This window comes from Dicentrarchus labrax, unplaced genomic scaffold (genome assembly GCF_905237075.1).
Source record: "Dicentrarchus labrax unplaced genomic scaffold, dlabrax2021, whole genome shotgun sequence".
NCBI classification, from domain to species: Eukaryota; Metazoa; Chordata; class Actinopteri; family Moronidae; genus Dicentrarchus; species Dicentrarchus labrax.
Window position 1 is genome coordinate 8,448,841 of NW_026136711.1, and position 21,880 is coordinate 8,470,720.

Here is a 21,880-nt window from a genome sequence, read left to right on the forward strand (position 1 = left end):
ATAAATATGTAACGTGCATGATTAAGATTGTAGTTGTTAATCCTAAATCCCATTTTGGTTGTGGAGGCTTGCAAAAGGAATACTTTGACAAACACAATAATGAACACACCTTTACTACTGCTCAGACTTAGCAAATCCAAGTGGTCACCCTTTTAAAGAACCAGGGTAATGTACTGTATATAAATATATACATATATAGGCTATTAATCCTATAAAGTTATCATACACGCTCCTATTCACCCTTCCATATGAACATGGAGCAGTCAGACCAGCATTCAGGTCAGGAACAGGGTCATGAAGCCTGAATATATGTTGACCCATTCAGACCAACTGCAAACACTCAGTGTGGAGGTCTGAGAGTGGAAGAAGGGTACGCAGGCAACAATTTGTTTTTGAAATTTGGCAGTGTGAAATGTATTTATTTAGAAATTTTCATTACAGTCTGAAGATTAAAAAGAAAGGCGCAACTGTATGCAATCATCAGTGAAATAAACTGTATATCCTGTAAGTGTAATGTTAGAGGCTTTGCAGCTGTAATGCTATAGATGCTTGCTACCTGCATCTCATGCTGCAGCAGTCTGCCAGGTGAAACAGAAGAAGGTTCCTCTCAGTATCAGCAATACAACGGTCAATCTGCTTCCTGAAATACATTATATCATTACATATGCATGATGTTTATGCACGTTGTAACCTATAATTGCAATATTGCTTTATGGTCTTTTGGGACCCACACTGAATTCAATGTTTGCATCCAACCTGAGGGCCTCTTTTTGTTTTCTTAACAGTGCTAATTCAACCGAGCCTGCTAGCGAAGGCGGGGAACTGTATGCTAAAAGTCTTCTAACGAGCAGCTCAAGTATCCAATACAAAGGAGGGTCGTCGTTTAAATCAGCCAATGGGAGCGGGACGGCGCCGCGCTGCTCCTCTCAGGGCCGCGCAGGGGCGGTGCTTGTCGTCGAGGACCCACCCCTCAAGGCCGCGGGGTTTGGTTGCACACAGGCTGCAGTTTCAGTTTGTTTTATTCACCATTTTGAGTAGCTGAAGGTAAAAAAATTAAGAATATTTGCGTGTGGAGGACAAGTCGCTGCCGTACTTTTGTTTTCACGCGCTAGCTCGGACGGTGGAGTTGTGCGTCAACCTCGCTCCCCTCGGTGTTTTGCAAGAGCGGGAATCTATATTTCTTTTTTTCCCCCTGTGCTTTTTCTTCTCCCCCCTTTCTTACATCCTTAACCTCTACAGTATTCCTGCAAAATGTCAAGACCAGTGAGGTAGGTGTGCTATATCCGTCCTCTGCTCTCCGTAAGTTAATAACGACGCCGTGCTGGCAAGCCGTCGCAGATAACACGCACGCCTCGGCCATGCTGTGTTTTATGAGCTGGGAATTTGTTTGTTTCATGAAAAAATAATGGGAATGTGTGCGTGTGTTTGCCTTCGCGTGTGTGTGTGCACCCTCTTTTTCTAACATGGATCCCAGCGGTGTGGACTGTTCGCCATGTCTTGTGGAGAGACGCGCTGTGTCGTGTCTATCATGCTTTTTAAACGGGTCCGTGATGGGCATTGTTGGCTGCTATGTAGGCCAAGCGGAAAATTAGGCGGTGTGGTTCAACCAGTTACGTTTTACGGTTCACTTATGCCAGGCCTGATAATATTTTTTTCCCTCTCTGACTGAGAATGAGAATATGGCTACCCATTCATCCAGGGGAGGCTCTAATACCCCCCACCCCCCAACAACCAAAGCTGAAAAAAAAAAAAAAACGACCAGAGAGGAGGAGGAGGTGTTCGGCCTCGGGATTTGATCTTGTTACCGCGCAGACTAGGCTCGTCGGTGCTGTAGTCTCCCTTTATATCGTATTTCATTGCATGTCAACGCTTCTGCCGTTTCAGAACAATAGAAAGTCGTGTAGTGGTCAACAAAAATGTCGTCGTCGTTGGGAGAAAAAAACGGGGAGAGCGGATCTACATTTTCGGCGCTGGCAGTAAATTAACACTGCTGGCTGATGTCAGAGGAAGGCGGAGAACTACAGAAAGTCACCACACCCCCACAATGCAAGATCCCCAGCGTGATTATAACGCATGAGGTCTCTCCAGGCCCTTTTAATACAAATTAAAACGACCTTTAACTTGGTTAGAAGTAATTTCATGCTGTTAAATCTAGTATAAAGTTGACCACTGAAGTCTCGCGGTGTTTTCGGTATCTAAATGCCGCATTTGTGGCATCTAAATGGGACGTTTTAGTCAGAGCTGTTGGTTCTTTCTTTAAGAGAAAAATACTTTATATTACTTGGAATTAGACAAGTCTTTATGGGCTGTGTGCAAATGTCTATTTAATACAATATGTGTTATTAATGTCAATTTTTCAGACTTTGAATTAGTGAAATCTCTCCTCTGATATCTCAGAATAATAAAGCCACACTTGCATCATTTTTTAAGTAAGCCACTGTTATATATATATTATACAAACACAGGCCAACCTATACACACATATAGGTCAGAGGCACAGCACAAAGATAATGTGTGATGGTGTTCTGAAAGCTTGGTCATATGCTACATGGCTGCAGCTTGCATTATCAGTAAGACACTTAGTCTTACCAAAACTTATGCTCACACACCAACAGCAGCCTTAGAAGTCGTGTTTTTCGACGTCTTGATACCTAGTCCCTATATTGCAGACGGATGCGTGTTACATCTGCAGCCTCTCGTGAAGAAATGCTTCCAACACACAAAGGACAAGGTTCTTTTGTGGTTACTTTGATTAAAGCACAGCCAGTCTATTTGATTCTGCAAAATAAAGACACAACTTGTATGTTACTTTTTATTGTGCACATTTTGTTTTACTTCAGGCCGAGTATGTTTGTGGTTATTGGATCAATGGAAATATGCACAGGGAAAACAGTGACTGAACTTTGATTACCTCCACAATCATTACAAGCTTTAAAAAACATCATCTGTTGAATAAAAGGCCTGCTTGAGTGTTTACATCTGCCACTCCACACACAATTTGAGCTTTGAGTGCAGACAGACGGCTACGTTGCGGGAAAAAAACTAGGCCCATTTGTTACGCTATGTTAGCCAATGCTGTGCTGGTGCAGGAACTAGAATAGAATTGATCTTTATTGTCATTGTCACAGGTACAACGAAATTTAAAGTGCTCTCCAGTCAGTGCATCATTCATAAAGAAGAAATGTATAAAAAAAAGTTTAAGAAACATATAAGATCATTTGCAGCATACATAGACACATAGTCATACACACCCAGTGTGAGTGAGGGACGGACCAGCGGCATTTCAAGTCATTTCCGTATTCGAGTACTAGCATTAAACTGGCCAGAAAAGTCGAACCGAAAAATAGGGTCGAAAATGCAGGTGGGTTGTACACTGTACAGACTGTAGAGATTTGTTGCTATGTTAACTTGTCCGTCTCAACAAACATCAACTCATAGAATCTGTCGCCTTCCACAAAGCTTAACAGGAGCATATCTCCAGTCATATCACCCTCACGCCTGGTTGCAATTCTACCTAACTTTAGATTGAGCAATGTTTGACTGAAAAAACATTCTGTGGCTGCAGAGATCTTGCTATATCGAAAAATGTGCACCCACTCACCCGTGCCCAGTTCTAACCTGAACCAACCTAACCTTCTTTAACGCAGTGCAGTTTTTGCCTGAATGACAAAAACTTTCCCGCTCGAAGAGGAGTGCTCTTCTCCACATTTGGTCAGCCATTTATGACATGTGCCACTGTGTTTGGAACAGCTGTTGAAAAGTTTTGAATTGGGTCATGTGAGTGGCTGAGGGGATAATGATGATGGCCACATGTGCAGAGTTATACTCAACTCTACACAACCCTTTTGTGCATTTTGCACTGCACAAATCTGAATGAATTGGAAAGTTCTTGAATGTTGTCGGTGGCACAAGGAAAGCAAACCAGCAACTTGTTAGGGCAAGCTACAAGAAAATATAAATGTGATGAGAAAAAAACATGCCCTCCCCCATGCTGTCAATAAATTTAGACTGTCACCCCCATAGCACAAGGAAATAGTTACTGCCCCAACCTTCTATATAAATTTCATGCAGCCCCTTTAAATATATTTAAAGCTGCAGTATGTCACTTTGTAAAGTATTCCTTTTTCATATTTGCTGAAACTTTCACTATATCCTGACAGTAGAACATTAGACGGATAATCTGAAAAAATCTGGTTCATCTGGCTCCTTCTACTGCTGCTCCTAATGGTATTTGCAAGAATTCACCGGGCCTGAATGAAAACAACCAATCAGAGCCGAGAAGGATATAAAGTTGGTGGCTTGAAGATGATGATTGTTGAGTCTCATTCCCAGAGTCCCTAAGCGTCTGTATCTCCCAGGAATGAGACTCAAACAATCATTCTTACAAATACTATTAGGACCACTAGGAGAAGTTGACTACAGTCTGAAAACAGTGACAATTTTGACAAAATGATGTCGAAAAATTATTTTTATTAAGGTTGCCTACTGCAGCTATGATTTAGATTGAGCCTTGCATACACTTATCTGTAAGACTTAGTAGTGGGTTTGATAATACTGTCAGAACTCTGCAAACTACTGTCATCTTTAATATTTATTGAAGAATTTAACAGATATAAAATTCAGGGCTCTCCGCTGTTTTTATGATGCATTTGAAATAAATAGCTAATGGCACAAATATCATAAGTTAGCAAAACCCAATTGATGTCTTCATATTTCTTATTTTGTCTGAACAGCAGTCTAAACCAAACAGAAGATAATGAATTGACTGTGATATGAAACATAGAAAAGCAAACAAATAGTTTGCTGTTTTTATTTGATAAATCACTTGCAGGCCTTTTCCTATTTGAGCCCGAATGTCAGCTCACGTGGACAAGATGTCTGTAATGTTTATAAGGATCAGCGCAAGGACGTAACTGAATATTTCCTCCGCTTTAAAAATTGCATCAATTAAGTAATCAGGACTTGGATTCCCTCTGGGCTTGTAGTTTGGTCTAGAGTTGTGATGATGCATTACGTCACAATTCAAAGCCATGATATGTGTGTGTAGAACAAATAAACCAAGAGGCAGGACATAAATTAACTAGAGCTGAAACAGTCAGTTAATTAATTGATTGTCAGAAAGTTGATCTTCAACAATTTTGATATTTGATTAATCAACTATTCTTCAGGCAAAAAGGCTAAACATTGAATTCTCAGTTGTAAGACACTAAAATACATTTTAACTTAATCGGCTTTAACTCTGATCAGTATTCTCCAACAGAGATACATTTGTTCAACTGCAGCTGGTAATTTCCCCCAGTTGGCATCTAATGACTCAGAGCTGCAGCTAATCATTATTTGCATTATCGGTCAATCTGCCAATATTTTTTTCTAATAAATCTTTTGTCTATAAAATGTAAGAAAATAGTGAAAATGCTTGTTGGGAGCAAGGTGGCATCTTCAAATATTTTGTGTTGTACAAACAGTTCAGAGCACTTCAGAATATTCAGTTAACTAACACCTATGACAAAGACAAGCTTAAAATCTTCACATTTGTGAAGCTTCAACCAGCGAATTTGGGGGATTTTTGCTTAAAAATTACTGGAAAAATTGTTGCTTATTCGTTTTCTGTCCATCAATTAATCGACTTATCTTTGGTGCTTTAATGAACTGCAGTGGCTACTTTGACACAGCCATTTGTTGTTTTTTCCCTTCATCCATTCCAGTTTACAGTTGAAAGAAATGGCTCAGAAGGGGCGACGCACACTCAAAAGAGCGACCCAATCGTGGCTATAACTAAAAACTACACACGGATCCCAGACTTTCTAGAAAGTTAAACGTGCTATACCACACATGTTACTGAGACTACCTGCTCTGTATCGGATTCACACACCATCCCTTCCCCAGTTTGGTGACTCACTATAATTGAGCTGGTTGGTAAATAGTCTCTCGCTCTCTGCTATCCCTGAGATGTGAATGATAATGTGTGGAAAGCTTGGCAGGCTTGCCACCGGCTGCCATTGCACATGTCTGAGGCTTTTACTGTGGTGAGTGTCGGTGTGTGCGCGTGTTCTTGTAATCTAAGTACTTGTAAAAGTTTATGGTGCTGCTACCCTTCCCCCTTTATCCTCCTGTCCCACCACCACCACACACACATTGCTGCAGCATGGTATGTAACCTGGTTAGGGTCCACAGATACGTAGTTTTCCAGGAAATGCTTGCAGATGATCTGCTGTGCCACCAGTTGTTCAGTGTTATCACTGCAGCAGATACCGGTGTGCCAAACGTTTTATTTCTAATTAAGTGTTGAAAGAACATATTGAAATAAATCTTTTAGTGCTGCAGTGATTGATTTAATTGTTGATTAATCGATTTGTTGTTTGGTCCATAAAATGCAATCAGAAAATTTTAACTACTCAAACCGAGTAATCGGTTATCAATTTTCTAATTAGTAATCTAATAATCTGCATAGTGTACAACTAATCCATGAATTGTTGCAGGTCTAAAATCTTTTTTACAATGTTACAAATGTCTGTGTATGCTGTATGTATGCAATTCACATAAGTAGGGTGAGGGAAGATTTTTCTGTGGTTTTAACCTGCAGCGGCACAGCTTCTAGGGTTGTGTGTTACCTGAACTATAGTTGGCTTCTGTTACCTGAGGCTTCCTTCATACACTTTGCCAAATTAGCCATGGAAACTGTAGAAGGTTAGACCAGTGTCCAGTTCACTGCCCCCAGCTGGAGGCTGTTTGTGGCCTCTCAAACCAACTAATACAGTCCGGACGTTCATACACAGAGGACTTGTTACTGCCTGTTGAATTGCTACACATGACATATAATAGCTTTGTTGCCCACCAACACGCTGAAGCACCCACTTGACATGTCTAATATCAAGTTTGGGTAGTGATGTAACTTTGTCCTGTGTCAACGTAACCTGATGCAATGTGTGTACTTCTTCACAGGAACAGGAAAGTGGTGAACTACTCACAATTCAACGAGTCTGACGATGCAGGTAAGACACCTAAGATTTGTTTCAATATGTGGTAGTAAGATATGGATAAAATCATCATCTGTATATAATGTTATGTAATGCATATGGAAAACACATTCAGAAATTGTTAATGGATCACATGCACACAGTAATGTCTGCTTTTGGCTAAAAAAAGCAGCAATGTCTGCCAACCCGGGGGCCCCTACCCCCACCAGGGGTCGCCAGAGCTCCACGAGGGGTCACATGGCCTACTTGATTTAAAGGCCTCTGAACACCCGCATAGCTGTTTTCAGTTGGCTGATGAGACCTCTCAGGACTGTGTGGATGTGTATACTGCAATTTATTGACGTCTTCCTGAGTCTTCTCTTAGCTTTGTTGCTCCTGTTAGGGTGGGATAAATGACACCTTCATCATTCTTATTGGTAGATTTGTGACCTAATAAATTCCCGTCAAAGCGCCAATCCACTTTCAACCTGAGCAGAGGTCTAATCAACCAGAATAACTGAAAACACGTCACATGTGTTATGGGATATAAAAAAGCTTATATCTCAGCATTTCATTAATTGCATTATTATTTTTAAAGTTTTGATTATTATTTAAGATATTAACTTAAACTCGCATATAATATAAGGGCACAGTGAAGACCTGAACACAAACTCTATTCACAGAGCCTTCACTGTCTGCTGAACAGCCTCGTTTTGCAGTATTGCATATACTGCATATTAACATATGCAGTTAAAACAACCAAAGAGCCAATAGAACAATGGCCAAGCATCACAGAGAATAAATTACTGCATTTGTCAAAAAAGAAGCCTATTAAGTATGTATGAGTGAAATAAATGTAAAAAAGAAACAAAAATAAAACATAATACAGACGGAGAATTGTGTTTAAAAAAATAAATAAATAAAAATATCAGGAACATTTAGCTCTAATATAAATATTCACAGGAAATACTCAAAATTCATCCAAATTGCTTGTCTTACACAAACTTCCTGCAGTTATTGTGTTCACGGTTTGGGTTCATTGTAAAGTTTATCAGCTGTTCTCTACTGTTATTGTTATGCATTTAATATAATATGAAATATCTATAAAACAAGTCACTGAGTCAGGGGTTGTCAGTTTAATCAATGATAGAAAAGGGTTCCCTGGTCTAATCAATCCAGAGATATTTAAGGTGTAGCTATGTGTAAACATTGTGGCAAAATCTGACTCATTTATCTGGTCATGGTATGCACTGTCATATGGGCCAACCCTGTGTGTCAGCCATACTAATATATTTATCCTGGAACTGACACTATGGCCAACGATTCTGCTACTAGCTGGAAGTCTAAAAGACCTGTAACAACATGTATAATTTAAACAACTCAATATTTATTTATTTATTTATTTTAATGTTAAAGAATACTGGGCTGGTTTATTGACTTTCAGCTCAGCTACCAAGATAACAGCTCCAGGGATGTCAGTTGGTCAGTCTGTTCATATAACATCAATCCCAGTTATGTCGAAGGGGCATCTGGAGCATGTTTTAGTGTCTCTTGTTCAATAATCCTAGTGACTGAATCAGCTGCTTTTGAGTACAAATAATGGATCAGAATTACATGTTGGACAAATCCAGTGTCATAGTCTCATAACTGTTGTTCCAGTATTTGCATGCCCTCTCCTCTGTGATGTTTTTCTCTCATGCATTATAGAGGACCTCCAAATACCACCTTTGAGAAACAGATAAAGAAAAACCAAGAGTCTGAGACTAGGACAAAAAGTATTGGTAGCAGTAAATTAGAGCATGTCCTTGTATGTGTGTGTGCAAAGGAAAGACTAAAATCTTGTTTCTCTGTAGATGAGGAGTATGGCGACAGTAAGCCTAAGAAGGTGCGCACAGCCCCTCGTGAGCCCAAGCACAAGCGCTCAAAGAACTCACAGGATGACAGGTGAGCCCTCGCTATAGACAATGTAACACCTTTCTGCAGTAAGATCAGTGCTGAGAGTTTTCCAATGAATTAGTTAATTATATGGTTCTCTCTTATTGAATGCGTGACACGTTTACATATGTTCCACTGATATAAATCAACTTTGTGCCATGTATGGTTTAACCACTTAAACATACTGCTGCAGAGAGGGGCAGAATTTGTCCTTGAGAGCGCAGCAGCTTCTCTATGAGTAGAGTGGAAATTTAACTCAAAAGAGGCAGATGGACACAGTTGGCACCAAGACGGCAGGATATAGTAGTACAGGTGCAACCAGCTGAAGGGGGGGGTAGACAGAAGAGGAAACTGGGAGTTGATCAAATACATGTTTAGGAGAGGAGACAGCCAGGTGTGCTATAGCAGCGTGTCAGACAGAGCAGGGCTGGTGGGTGAGCTGGAAGAATGTAGGGAGAAAGAAACTCAGCAGGAGGAAGCTGTGGGGGAGGGAGGAGAGCTTGTTCGATTCATAATGGATGCACCTTGTAATGTCCTACCTCTCTAAAATCTTTCTACGGCCCTGGGTGGGACTTCTTTAGCCATGCCGTGCCATGCCAAGCCAATCTTACATGCGTTTCTACTACTGCCTTAGCTCTCAATACCTGTTCTGAAGCTCTGTTACTGTTTATGGGTCGCTTTCTGTCCTCTCAGAGCTGTGTTACGTTAGAGTGGGAGTAACGCATTATAAAGCAAGGCGTTACTGTAGTTCCACTACTTTTGCCGATAACTCATAATAGGGCTGCACAATTATGGCCAAAATGATAACCACGATTATTTTGATCAGTATTGAGATCGTGTTTACACATTTTATGTAAGGATAGCAGCCAGTGTCTAGCTAACTGACACACAACAACATTTTGCATTTCCTCTGACTTGCTTACTTCAAAGTAAAAGTCAACTTGTGTTTTGCAAGTTAAATGCTTTTAATGTGAAGCTGCCGCAGTAGGAAATGTTTGGTTTTTATTAGTAACTGAATACAGCATTTGCTTCCGGGAATAAAAGTATCCAGGCTGCCTACGCAGGGTGTGTGTGCAGTGACAGGACAGATGCCCAAAAGTGAAACCATAACATCTCCATTTGCCATGGTGGCTGGCTCATAGTTTAGGAAGCGTTTGATTTGATGCAGCAGCACAGTTTTCTATAAGCCGAACACACATTTTAAAGTCAATATTGTAGATAATCGCGTTGTGGGATAATTGTGGGAAGTCAAAATGTGATATTGGATAATAGTAGATTAATTGTGCAGCCCTAACTGGTAATGTAACTAATTCCGTTTTCAAAATAAATACCACAGTTACACTAACTGAAATTTAAATGAGCTTGTTGCCTTTGCCTTACCAGAAAAAAATGGACAACTGCAGAAGACAGCAGACGAACAGAGTATATCCTGTTGATTTTCCACTTTATGGTCAAACGTCACCTGACCTTACAGTTGTCCGACAGTTCAGTACGTTCATCAAGTAATTAATTATTAACTAACTACGGTAGCAAGGCTCAGTTAATGTTTACATCTGAGTGGGTCTTCTACTAAATCCCCCTGTTTAGTAACTAGGACAATGAGTGTACCTTACAGGTAGGAACGCTAGTTGTTGCTGCCCTCTGGTGGAGTATTTAAACCTAAATAAATTTGCTTTTCTCACAGTAACACTAAAATAAAATATCTGACACCTGTGTACATTAATAAAAGAACTGAAGCATTTAAAAGTAACACAAAAGTTACTTTCCCTAGTAAATAATTACTTTTGTATGCAAAAGTAATTGGTAAAGTAACTTGCCCAACACGTCTACTGCTACAAATCAAGCATTTCCTGATGTTGCTGCTTTGCATTAAAAGCTTCCCGATGCTTTTATAGTGGAGAAGTTATAGGACATAACTGAGCTGTCTGAGCTTCATTAGTGGTGCTATTCTTCAATAGAAACGGGTCTAATTAACCAGATATGGACATAGCACACCTCTGCATGGTAAACTACTTGGCCTTGCTGTACAGTGGTTTGGAAACACACTCACACAATGCCAGTGCAGCTCAGTAAACAGCGGGGAAGCATTGCTTTTTTTTACCACGGTAAGAAAAGAATCCATACCGTCACAGCCCTGTTGTTTACTTTATCTCATGGAAAAAGTGTCACTTTTACATTTACAAGAGCATATTGGTGCACATTTCAGTACCCATCCTCCAATTCTTCTTTTTTTTTTTTTTTTTCTTTTGCAAATGTAATGCAGATTAAAATCTCTGCCTTGTTCATGATCTCCGTGGGTACGCTTACTCTAGTTGCTAAGACTTTGTTTTTTCCTGATCTCTGTTCCAGTGAGGAGTCCGATGACAAGCTCTCTAAATCCAAAAATGATTCAGCAGGTAAGTCGTGTTGTCTGATTTAGATGAGAAGGTTTGCTCAGGCACTTTGTGACAGTGAACACTGAAGAGCCAGCTGCCTGACTTCCCTCTGTATCGCTGCTGCAGATGACTTTGGCAGCGATGATGAAGACAATGACTTTGGAGAGGAGGAGGATGAAGATGGAGGAAGCGATTATGAAGAAAAAAAAGGGAAAAAAGCAAAGAAAGCCAAGGTGGAGAAGCCCAGCAAGAGGGGGCCGAAGAGAAAACGGGCTGCAGGTAACAACCCAGTTTCTTACCTGATGATGATGATGATGATGATGTTATGTTTAAGCTGTTGATACATTCTACATTAGATCTGTGTTTTATTGATTGTGTTCTGCTTCCTATGTCATCTACCTTGATACATATGTTATGTTGTCGTATGTGCATGTACACGTTTAAAGGAATCCATTAAGTCCAACACATGATTAAAAGTGCAGGCTAGGGCTGAACGATTTGAGTAAAATCAGTTTCTGCAATTTGTATGGCCAGTTTTGTAATTTTTAATTGTTGTTAAATTTAGTAAATTTGAATCCAGTTTATATTTGTGGTGCAGATAGTTTTAGATGTCAATCGCAGCATAATCACAAATTAGTCGTTACATAATAGAATCAATTTTGACCCCTTTTGTTTTTAAGCTAGAGTCTGATGGTGTTAAACCTACGGTATATAGGCACAGTACTCTTTTAAACAATCATATCGTGTGCTTGTAACTTAAACTGGTTAATAATCATGTAAGTTAGAAACAAAAACGCAGCCCTTAAAAACCATAAGTGGTCAGCCCCACTTACCACATTTCCCACTTGTTCCTCCTATAAAGGAGATGACATTTGATTTTGGAGCACTTCGCTGAAGTTCTAAGAACATACACCACTACTGTTAAAGAGTACGAAAAATGTATTGTGACTGTTGATTTAAACCGTATTTGAGCTAATAATTGAGGAAAAGTATGATGGGTTTAGACATACTATACCTAAATTAAATATAACAAAAGAAGTCAAAGTGAGTTTTTCAGCTGGCTGTGTTGATATATACTAGCCGTGGGATCTGCTGGGGTTCCAAGATGTTTTTGAAGACCACACAGCGAGGCAGAGAGGAACTGCTCCCATTGATAGTTATGTTTTGACATGTGAATATCCAAAATAACTTTAGCTTGGTGGTTGACGGGCAGCACCAGACGCGCTCGGAGTTTATTCCTCCCACACCTCCGTCTGATTGTGACTGATTGAGTCGCTTGCCTCCAACATTCCCCACAACACTGAGACACTCTGCTTTGATTTATTACAGTGGGTCCAAAGTTTGATTGATAAGCCTGATCAATCACTCACTGTCATTTGCTGAGCTGAGTTTGTTGATGGCATCTCATCTTTTGTGATTAGTTTAGTGAACGTCTAAGATGAACGTCTAAACAATATTCTCATTTGATACTCACCCCTGCTCTTTCCCCTGAAGCTGTCCTAGGTTTTAATATAAAGGTGGTGGGTGATAGGTGGAGTCTATGGCCAACCTTTTTTTGTGGCTGATTTAACGAACCTATGTGTGGGCATCTAGCAGTGAGATTGCAGACTGTGACCAACTTGTCTCAACCTCCCATTCCAAGTGTGTAGGAGAAAAACTATGGTGGCCGCAAAACTTCTGTCATAGACATACCTATGAATACTATATTTCATTGCTGCTAATAGATCCTCCTGTATGTTACACACTGGACCTTTTTAAATCACCAAAATAACTATTTTTATATTTCTGCCTCATCAGCAGCCAAATGAATAATTAACATCTACAGGAACAATGTGTGTACTGTCAGTAATTGCGGTGGACCTGGCAGTATGGGGGCTCAAATGTCCTACACAGCAAAAACAACTCACCTGCAGTGCTTCACTGTGGCTTTTCATTACACATCATGGTGGTATATGTGCCTTTTTAAAGGCATCGTAACCCAGTCCTGCTTGGCTTTGTTAGAATATACCCCCTGGTTAATAGAATGACTGCTCCCAATAGCATCATTTTTCCCAATTTCCAAACTCTGAAAGCTATAGGAAACATGAGCTAGAATGGTCTATATTTAGGTATACAAATTCTGTATTGTGCAGAGCATCTAAAGTTACATATAATAGGAATGCATCATCAGACGTGTAGTTTGGAATGTGAAAGCAGAGAAAAGCCCCTTAAGAAGGTCTGATATGGGAAGTAGAGCAGGCTGAAAAGGAATCTGCAAAAAGTTTTAGAATCAGTTCATCTTAAAGACATTATCAAGCAAAATGTGCCAAATATTTGCTGGTTACAGATTTATTGTGAGGATTTGCTGCTTTTATATCATTTTAAATTGAATAACTTTGGGATTAGAGATGTTGGCCATATAAAACAAGATATTAGTTAGGATGTCACATTAATCAATAGAATAATTTCTAATAAAAATAATAATCTAGGGGGCCTGTGTCACAATGCTTTTGTTCTAAAACCATCAGAAAAGCAGACATGGCCAACTCTCACATGCATAAACTGATCCAGAAAGACAGAGAGAACCAGAAGACCTTTGTCATGATGGACATATTGGAAAAAAGAGCAGCATGGAAGTGTTTAACAATGAATCACAATGATAGAAAACAGTTGGTTTTCTTATAGCCTTAATGAAAGTGTGTAATATGTTACACCATTAGTTGGGGTGGTCAGTAAGTCAGTGGTGTTAAAACAGCTGCATGAAGCCTGTAATAATACAAAAACACGTCAAAATATTTTATATCGCCCTTTCTGTTTACTGTACGTTTTTTTTTACCTGTTATGTTATGAATCATTATGTAACTGTGTGTGTCCTTTGCGTAGATGACAGCGATGATGAAAAAGAAGTGAGTCGAAAGCGTACAGTGCGCCAAGCGGCCTCCAAGGCCGTGTCCAAACAGAGGGAGATCCTGCTGGGCGATGGAGGCAGCGAGGATGAGGAGCACGAAGACCAAGAGGAACCCTATATGGACCGTATGTACAACTGTACACTGACAGAGCAACTCATGCTGTAACCACATGTTTCATAGAGAGCAGCAGGAAATGTCTAATGTGTGGTTTGTGGTGTTTGCAGATGCTAAAAGTAGATTAACTGAAGCCCTAAAATGATGTTTTTTAAGATCCCCAACAAATCTGAAGGTTCCCCAGATGATTAAAGGGATAAGACAGAAAAATATGGTTTTGTTACAGAATATTCTGTATTAATTGATAATTTCTTTGAACTTTTTGCCTTTTCTTGTAAAACATTGCATACTTCACATCATTCAAATGAAACAATCTGAGAAAGAAATCATGAAATGAACATGAAATTGCTCTTTATTCTACCTGGTGACAGACTGCAGGCCCCCTGTATGTAAGCTGTAGAGGCTATGGTAGAACAGGAAATTGGCTTTGCGTTGGTTCACCAGCAGTGCCACAGTTCTTTAGACTGCTGCACAGCAGGGCATCTGTGTTGAAAAGGTTCTTATGCGCCCCGTTTCTGTGTCTAGCCGACGAGTCCGGCAGCGATGAGGACTTCATGGTGGAGGATGATGATGACAGTGACTATGGTCACTCCAAGAAGAGAGGCAAGAAGGTGATTAGACGGGGACGGCCGGAGAAGAAGGAGAAGAAAAGCCCCAAACCCCGACTAAAGGCCACAGGTGAGAGGTCCAGTTCTTATGCAGCTGCAACTGGGATTTATATATCAAATACATTACCCCTTATTAGCTGTATATATTTACTTATTTCACTACTTAAATCACCTTGCTTTACTCTTCAGTTACGTGACTCTTTTCCACACAATTCATTCAAAAGTGATGCTTTACAATGGCACAAAACACAATGTTAGAAGTGTAAAAGTTTAACGTTTGTTATGAAACTATGGAGGTGGAAATCAGCCCATGGCAGGGCTATAGTCTGTACGTAACTGTAACAACCAGAACACAGAGTCAACATTGAACCAATGTCAATTTTTGGCTAAAAAGTAGACTGGCTTTTTTGCCATTATGAACATGACATACGTCTTAAATTGCGTTTCATAATGGACTATAAAAAGGTCTTTTTAAAATAGGTAAAAAGTCTTAAATGGAACCTATTGAAACCTGCAGAAACCGTGTCACTAGTTTAAGCTGAACAACGCAGTGGTTCTGAATCCACGACCTCGAGCAGCGAATCAGGTAGCTTGTGAGAGTGGTGCAAAGTAAGTAGGCTCCAGCTGGCACTCTAAAGTGTCAGAGTGAATCAACATTTCATATGTTCTGCTGCTCATCTCATTCTCAGGTTTTTATCTACGGGTTGTGAACAATAATTAGGCTGCCACTCCAAACTGTTTCCGCCCTCTCAGCCAACCGACACCCTGGTTTAAACCTACTAAACTAACCAGCTTAAATTATTGATATGATATAAATGACAGTTTAAATGGAGAATACCACTCCTGAAACTGACATGGTGCAATCAGTAAGAGAAGACGTCTCACTCTGTTGGGACAACAGAAGCACTCAGTCCACTCGTGGTTGCACAGAGGTTTTACAGAGTGGTGCTTCTTCCTCACAAACTATCTTTGGCCAACCAGTTAATTACACAGCGGATGGATCTACTGGTGGTTTAACTGGTGACGTGTTTATTAGCGTCGGCTAAAAGTGAGAAACTGCTCCATGAATATTTTGCACGCTGGTCTTTGCTAATGAGAAGCAGAGAAAAGAAGGCCGTCCATGATTCAATGTGTGTGTCTAAACTCAGTGTCACTGACTGGTGGCACCCAAATCAGTTTTCACATCCACACAGTATTTTCCACAAACAGAACTGTCTGCTAAAGGAGAGCAGCTTTGCAACACCAGCAGGCTGCGGTGGACAAAACACAGCGGAGTTCAGTGAGCGGTTTTATTGTGGCCTAATCATTAAAATATACCCAGATCAGCTCGGGACATCTCTAAAAGGCTCAGTAAAACCGTGACAATTTATTATGGTAAAGAGGAGCGTGTTATACCATGGAACATGTCATTCACTCAAATGCAAATATTTTTCTTTTTTATGAATTATAACTTTCTTGAGTAATCAACTTCGGGTCAACATTTTTTTCTATCATAATTCAGCTTTGTGTTAGATGTGGTGCATTAAAGGATTGTTTGACATTTTAGGAAATTTGTTTTCTGTCTTCTCTAAAATTAGATCAAAACATTGATAACAGTTCTTATGCCTGTGTTAAATGTGACGCTCCAGCCAGGATACACCTAGCTTAGCTTAACATAAAAACTGGAAACTGGGAAGAAATAACTAGTCTGACTCTGTCCAAAGTAAGAAATGAATAAATCCAGTACCTCTAAAGCACACTAATTAACATGTAATCTCTTGTTTCAGAACGTAGTGTAACTACTGTCTGATCAAACAATTGTTTTGCACAGTACCTCACTCACGAAAACCGTCTTTCCAACAATCACCAACTCTCATTTGGGTGAAATAAACCCTCCGTTCATCGTGTAAAGGGCTACAATGGCCACAGTGTGGGCTAATATTAGTATGTCCACTAAAAGTAGTTGTTTCTGCCACTGCTCAGATTGTTATACAAGTGTCTGACATTATGGAAAGGATCCCTACAGAGTGACCTTTTGTTTAACCACAAACGGCTGTAATATTGCCATCGCTCGCCACCGGACTCCATTCAGTCATTTTACCTTTCGTGTCATTGTAACATCATTTAGAGTTACAAAATTCTCACCAAAACAGTCTTTGTTAGTATTTCCACTGTTCCAACAACCACCAACTATTAATCCTAAATTTACCAGCGTAGATGATAAAACAGGCAGTTTTAGTCACAGCTGCACACGGAGCAGACTGGCTGTAAACAAACCACAGAGAGGCTACGATAGCAACACAGGCAGTAAGGATAGGAATTGACGGTCATTTTGTATTAAAACTATATATTTATGCTGTTTAGTATGCAGTAGTGAGATTAAACAACAGCCAGATGATCTCTAACTGACTGTCTTTATCCCCCTCAGTGACCCCCAGCCCAATGAAAGGAAAGGGGAAGGGGCGCCCCAGCGCCAAGGCCCTGGAGAAGAGCTCACCCAAAGAGGAGGAAGAGGAGGACCCCGAGAGTCCCTTGGAGGAAGAGGAGGAGGAGGCAGAGAAGAAAGAGACCTCCCCCGCCCCCAAGACGACGAAGGAGGCCGCAGGAGGAGACGAGGAGGAGGAAGACGAAGAGGAAGAGGACGGCTCGGAAGAGGAGGCACCCTCTGGAGAAGACTAGAAGATGGTACCCGCTGAAGCCCATCCTCCATGTCTCTCTCTGTCTCTTCTCAACATTTTTGTTTTCTTTTGTTGCTCTGCGTTTAGAGTTGTTGTTTTTTTTTGTTATTTTGTTTTTTCTCGTTTCTTTTTTGTTTTTTTCCTCCTGGTGGCCTGGCTCAATGGTTTGGACTTTGTGTGCTTTTCTATTTTTTCTTGTTTTGCTTCTCCGCCCCCTCCAGCCAAGACATTGTGCTCATGTGATCATACGGTGTATGTGAGGAGTTTTCCATTTTCAGCACCAGTCACAACATTCAGCCTTACCCAGCCTCCGGTCTTTATCATTCACATTCTGCATTTTAGTGTGAAAATCCAGACAAGCCTTTCCAAGAGCTCAGCGCTAGTGAGCATCCGTCCTCAGTGTGAACAAACCAGTTCACTTGTGTTTTTCCTCCCCTAGGATTATCTGACACACACCTTTTCCCTGTTTATCTGACTGATATCTGCGATCGCAGGGAGTATTGTTCAGAGCCTCTCAGTATCAGTAACTAAAGCGCTGTATTTACAAAGCGACGTTGAGTCAACACGCGCAGGGCAGACGCCTTCACCCTCTCTTTGGTACTTTGTGCTTTTAAACCAGGAGCATTTTTTAACAGGGCAGTTAGTTAGGTGGTTGTTTTAAAACCTTTAAAAATCTTCTTTCAGTTAAAGCAGCGTCTTTTAATTTTACTTTTAAAGATCACACCGCTTCTTTCACACTATATCATTGCCCTCAACTCTTACCGTGCATCTGTGTGGAGGATTCGTTAAAGCACGTTATTTTGAGAAGTATTCCACTCGTAGCTGCTGCTTCGTAGATCAGTTTAAACTGTTAAAGGCGTAGACGGGCGGAGCGGCGGGTCACCGCTGAGTGTTTGCTACGTGCCGAACTGCCACTATCGCGCGTTTTTCAAGCCAGCATGTGTGTGTTTTTATGTACTTGATTCAATTTGTGTGCTTGTGGGGGTACTTCCTGTAAGAGGGTCTGGCTATATCCCCTCCCATCAGCTGCGTATGTGAAACGGTTTCTGTTGTTGTATGTTGAGCTTTTTTAACGATGCACCATGCTACATGAAGCAACCCCGCCCCTTTCAAGACCCCCACCTCCCCCCCGCATGGCTACAGCATCTTCTCAACATTCAACCCCTTGTGCCAGGCGCCGCTAAAGTCTTTTTGTTATTTTTAAATGAAATGCAAGAAGAGATGTTTCTTTTTTTTTTCTTTTGAGAGTTAAAAAAAAAATGAATGTCGTTTTTTCTCCTGTTGGTTCATTGTTCTAATTCTCTATTCAGATTTTTTTTGTAATGTTTGTTTTTTAAGAAAAGAAATAAAATGTATCTTGATTTTAAAGAAAAAAAGTTGACCCTATCCAATCTGTTCTGCCTGGTTGGACCAGCCATCCCTCCCTTATTTACTCCTGTCCTTTCTTTTCTCCCCCTCCCCCACCTCTCCTAGTCCCATCAGCTTAATGGTTACTGTTGGTATCCATGTCCATTTGTTTCTTAGAGCTTTTCGTCCATCCATTAGTATTTCACAAGCTGGATACTTCTTTCAATTCAGAATTCTATAGTACTGAGGCTCAGAAGATCAGTAGCTACGTTTATATCTGGAATCCATTTGTCTTTTTAATGCCTTAATTTTCATTGAGTTCGGTTTCAGTAGTGGCTCTGATAACGTCGTTGGAGGCCTGAGAATGTAACCTGTCCTCATCTTTTAGGTCTTTGCTACAAGCGGCAAATTAGGCCTAGGACAAGTCAACAATTTGTATGATCAGCAGACCATCCAAAGCCATAAACGATCTCAAAACTAGTGACTCGGAGATCAGGTGCAGCACTTGTGAGATTATCCTTTTTTGCGATAAGTAGTGTTTTGATGTCAAAGCAAAAAAAATAAGAAGAAAACAGATACTATTGTGATCTTGGGAACATAAATTCATTATTAGGCGATTGTCAGGAGAAATTCTGATTGGTCCCAAGGCTGCAATAGAGATGAGTCCTGGATGTGTAACAGGACCCACTCGAACCTAGTCCTCGGTTCAGAAGCACATTCAATTGTTTTACAACTGTCCTTATTAGCAGGTTAGTGTGTTTTTCTACGTTCAGGTCCTGAATTGGCACCCAATCCTTAATGTCATTTTCAGACGATTGGATATGAATATGAAAATAAATAGGAAAAAAAAGTTTGTTTATACCAATCTAAAGCTCAGAGAGCTCTGTTTGCAGTAGGATCAGATACTGTCTGTAGATCACAGCGATGAGGGCTTGAACGAGGGTCCTCTCCCATCATCCCACAGGGGGGGCACATGGCATAAGGCTGTGAATTTCTCCTCTTTCATCCATTCTACGATTTCTTCTGTTGTACTGTTTTTGATGTTTTTTTTCTATCTACCTTCAGTTGTACTGGCAATGTAAATGTAAGCCAAGTTGTGATTCCTACAGGAGACCAAGTGGAGAAGCTTTTGTCAGTAGTGTGGAAAAGGAACGCTGAACTCTTGAATCTTTTGCATGTTGTGGAAAAAGTGCGAAGCGATGATGATGATGCTGGTGATGGCAATATTGTGGTCTTACAAAAAAAGTATTAACAACGACGATGTTGATAATGTTTTGGTTTCCCAGCTTCTAATAAAGGCAACCTACTTTTTATACGGATTTAACTACTTGTTTTGTGACGTTGAGCTCTGTGGAATGTGCGGGTGGTGGTTCTGGTTTAGAATGATCGGCAATACTCGGTGTCTGCCACTCAGTGGCGCTGTTTTTATATGCAGTCTTTTGATCTCATGAAGAGACCCAGTTCTGATGGGTTTAGTAACAACTCTCAAACAATGCAGAACCTGATTCCTAAGAAGATTATATCAAACTGTACAGAGTCATGCCAAACTTGGACAGCTGATATCCCCATAAACACCTTTTTTCAACTTTTCATTCTCAATCTGGACCCCTGTATGTCTGCATGCAAATGTTTTTATATCCCCCGTATTTGTATCATAAAGGCCACACTCTAAAGGTTAAAAAAACAAGCAGGTAATTTTATTTTATAAATAAAAAGGTTTCATTAAAGAAATGAATTTAAAAATATAAAAAAGACGGTATAATATAAAGTGAAAGACATACAGAAAAGTAGAGCTAGGTAAAAAGAGAAAAAATACATCTTAAAGCTGCAGTTTGTAATTTTTATAAAAACTTTTTTGTCATATTTGCTGAAACTTTCACTTTATCCTGACAGTAGAACATGAGACAGATAATCTGTGAAAAAGTGTTAAAAAAAATAAATTCTGGCTCCTCGTAGTGCTCCTAATGGTATCTGCAGTAATCCACCTGGTGTGAACGAAAACATCAAATCAGAGCCCAGAAAGATCATCTATCTTCAAGCCACCAACCCAAAAGTGTCTGTCTATCTTGGCTCTGATTGGTTGTTTTCGTTCAGGCTCGAGGGATTCTTGCAAATACCATTAGGAGCACTAGGAGGAGCCAGAGGAACCTGGTTGTTTCACAGATTATCTGTCTCATGTTCTACTGTCAGGATCTAGTGAAGGTTTCAGCAAGCTTCTTATAAAGGTTACCTACTGCAGCTTTAAAGGGGAACTACAGTACAGCCGTTTTACACATCGTTTGGGTTGGGGAGTACTACTGCTCATGTGAAAAAAGTTGCATGCAGCTGTGTGAAGTTTGATACATTGCATTGTACATTGCCTTATATCATCTTTATATCATCGTTTGAAGCCGAACAACAAATGGAACTCTGCTCTATTCTAATCAATGCTTTTCACGCATTTGGGGGCACCTTTGACCTTTGCCATTATTTTGCACTGGGTTTTTATTTGAATGGCATATAAAGGGGTAGTTTAAAGTGGTATGAAACAAAAAATACTACCAATCTACCAACCTGCTACCATAACACACCTGAATCTCTCACTGAACTGTCAGAGGTCCAGTTCCAACCAGGTTTTAAGAAGGAAGAAAAACGTGAAATAAATATAAACAATATCTCTGTGCCTTATTGATTCATACTCTGGCCTTTAAAAAACCTGAAGACAGTATACACCATCAATTACAAATAGAAATAGTATTGTCAATATTCAAAGTACAAGTCAGAAGGTAACTGAGACTTCTACAAATGATCACCAGTGGGGGGAAAAAAAGACATAATAACCCAATGAGAACTCACACTGTCTCCTCAACTAACACACGCTTCACACTGACATGTAACAGAGATATTCTTCATCTAATAGTGTTGTGTCTATGTGTGAAGATGTGTCTGTCCTCTGTACTTCCTTTCCTACATCTTGTAGAGTGGAAGCTCCTCAGCACTTTTTTCTTGCTGGCGCATTAA

General features: G+C 40.2%; 1 protein-coding gene across 1 annotated transcript; it reads left to right on the top strand.

Annotated features, from left to right (window-relative positions):
• Positions 1-963: 963 nt before the first annotated feature.
• nucks1a (nuclear casein kinase and cyclin-dependent kinase substrate 1a) lies at positions 964-20,193 on the top strand. The gene is made up of 8 exons (XM_051416488.1): positions 964-1,268; positions 6,943-6,992; positions 8,810-8,900; positions 11,241-11,287; positions 11,393-11,545; positions 14,129-14,278; positions 14,794-14,946; positions 17,284-20,193. Exons 1-8 carry the CDS (start codon positions 1,252-1,254, stop codon positions 17,532-17,534), a joined length of 912 nt encoding a protein of 303 aa, XP_051272448.1. The 5' UTR covers positions 964-1,251; the 3' UTR covers positions 17,535-20,193.
• Positions 20,194-21,880: the final 1,687 nt, after the last annotated feature.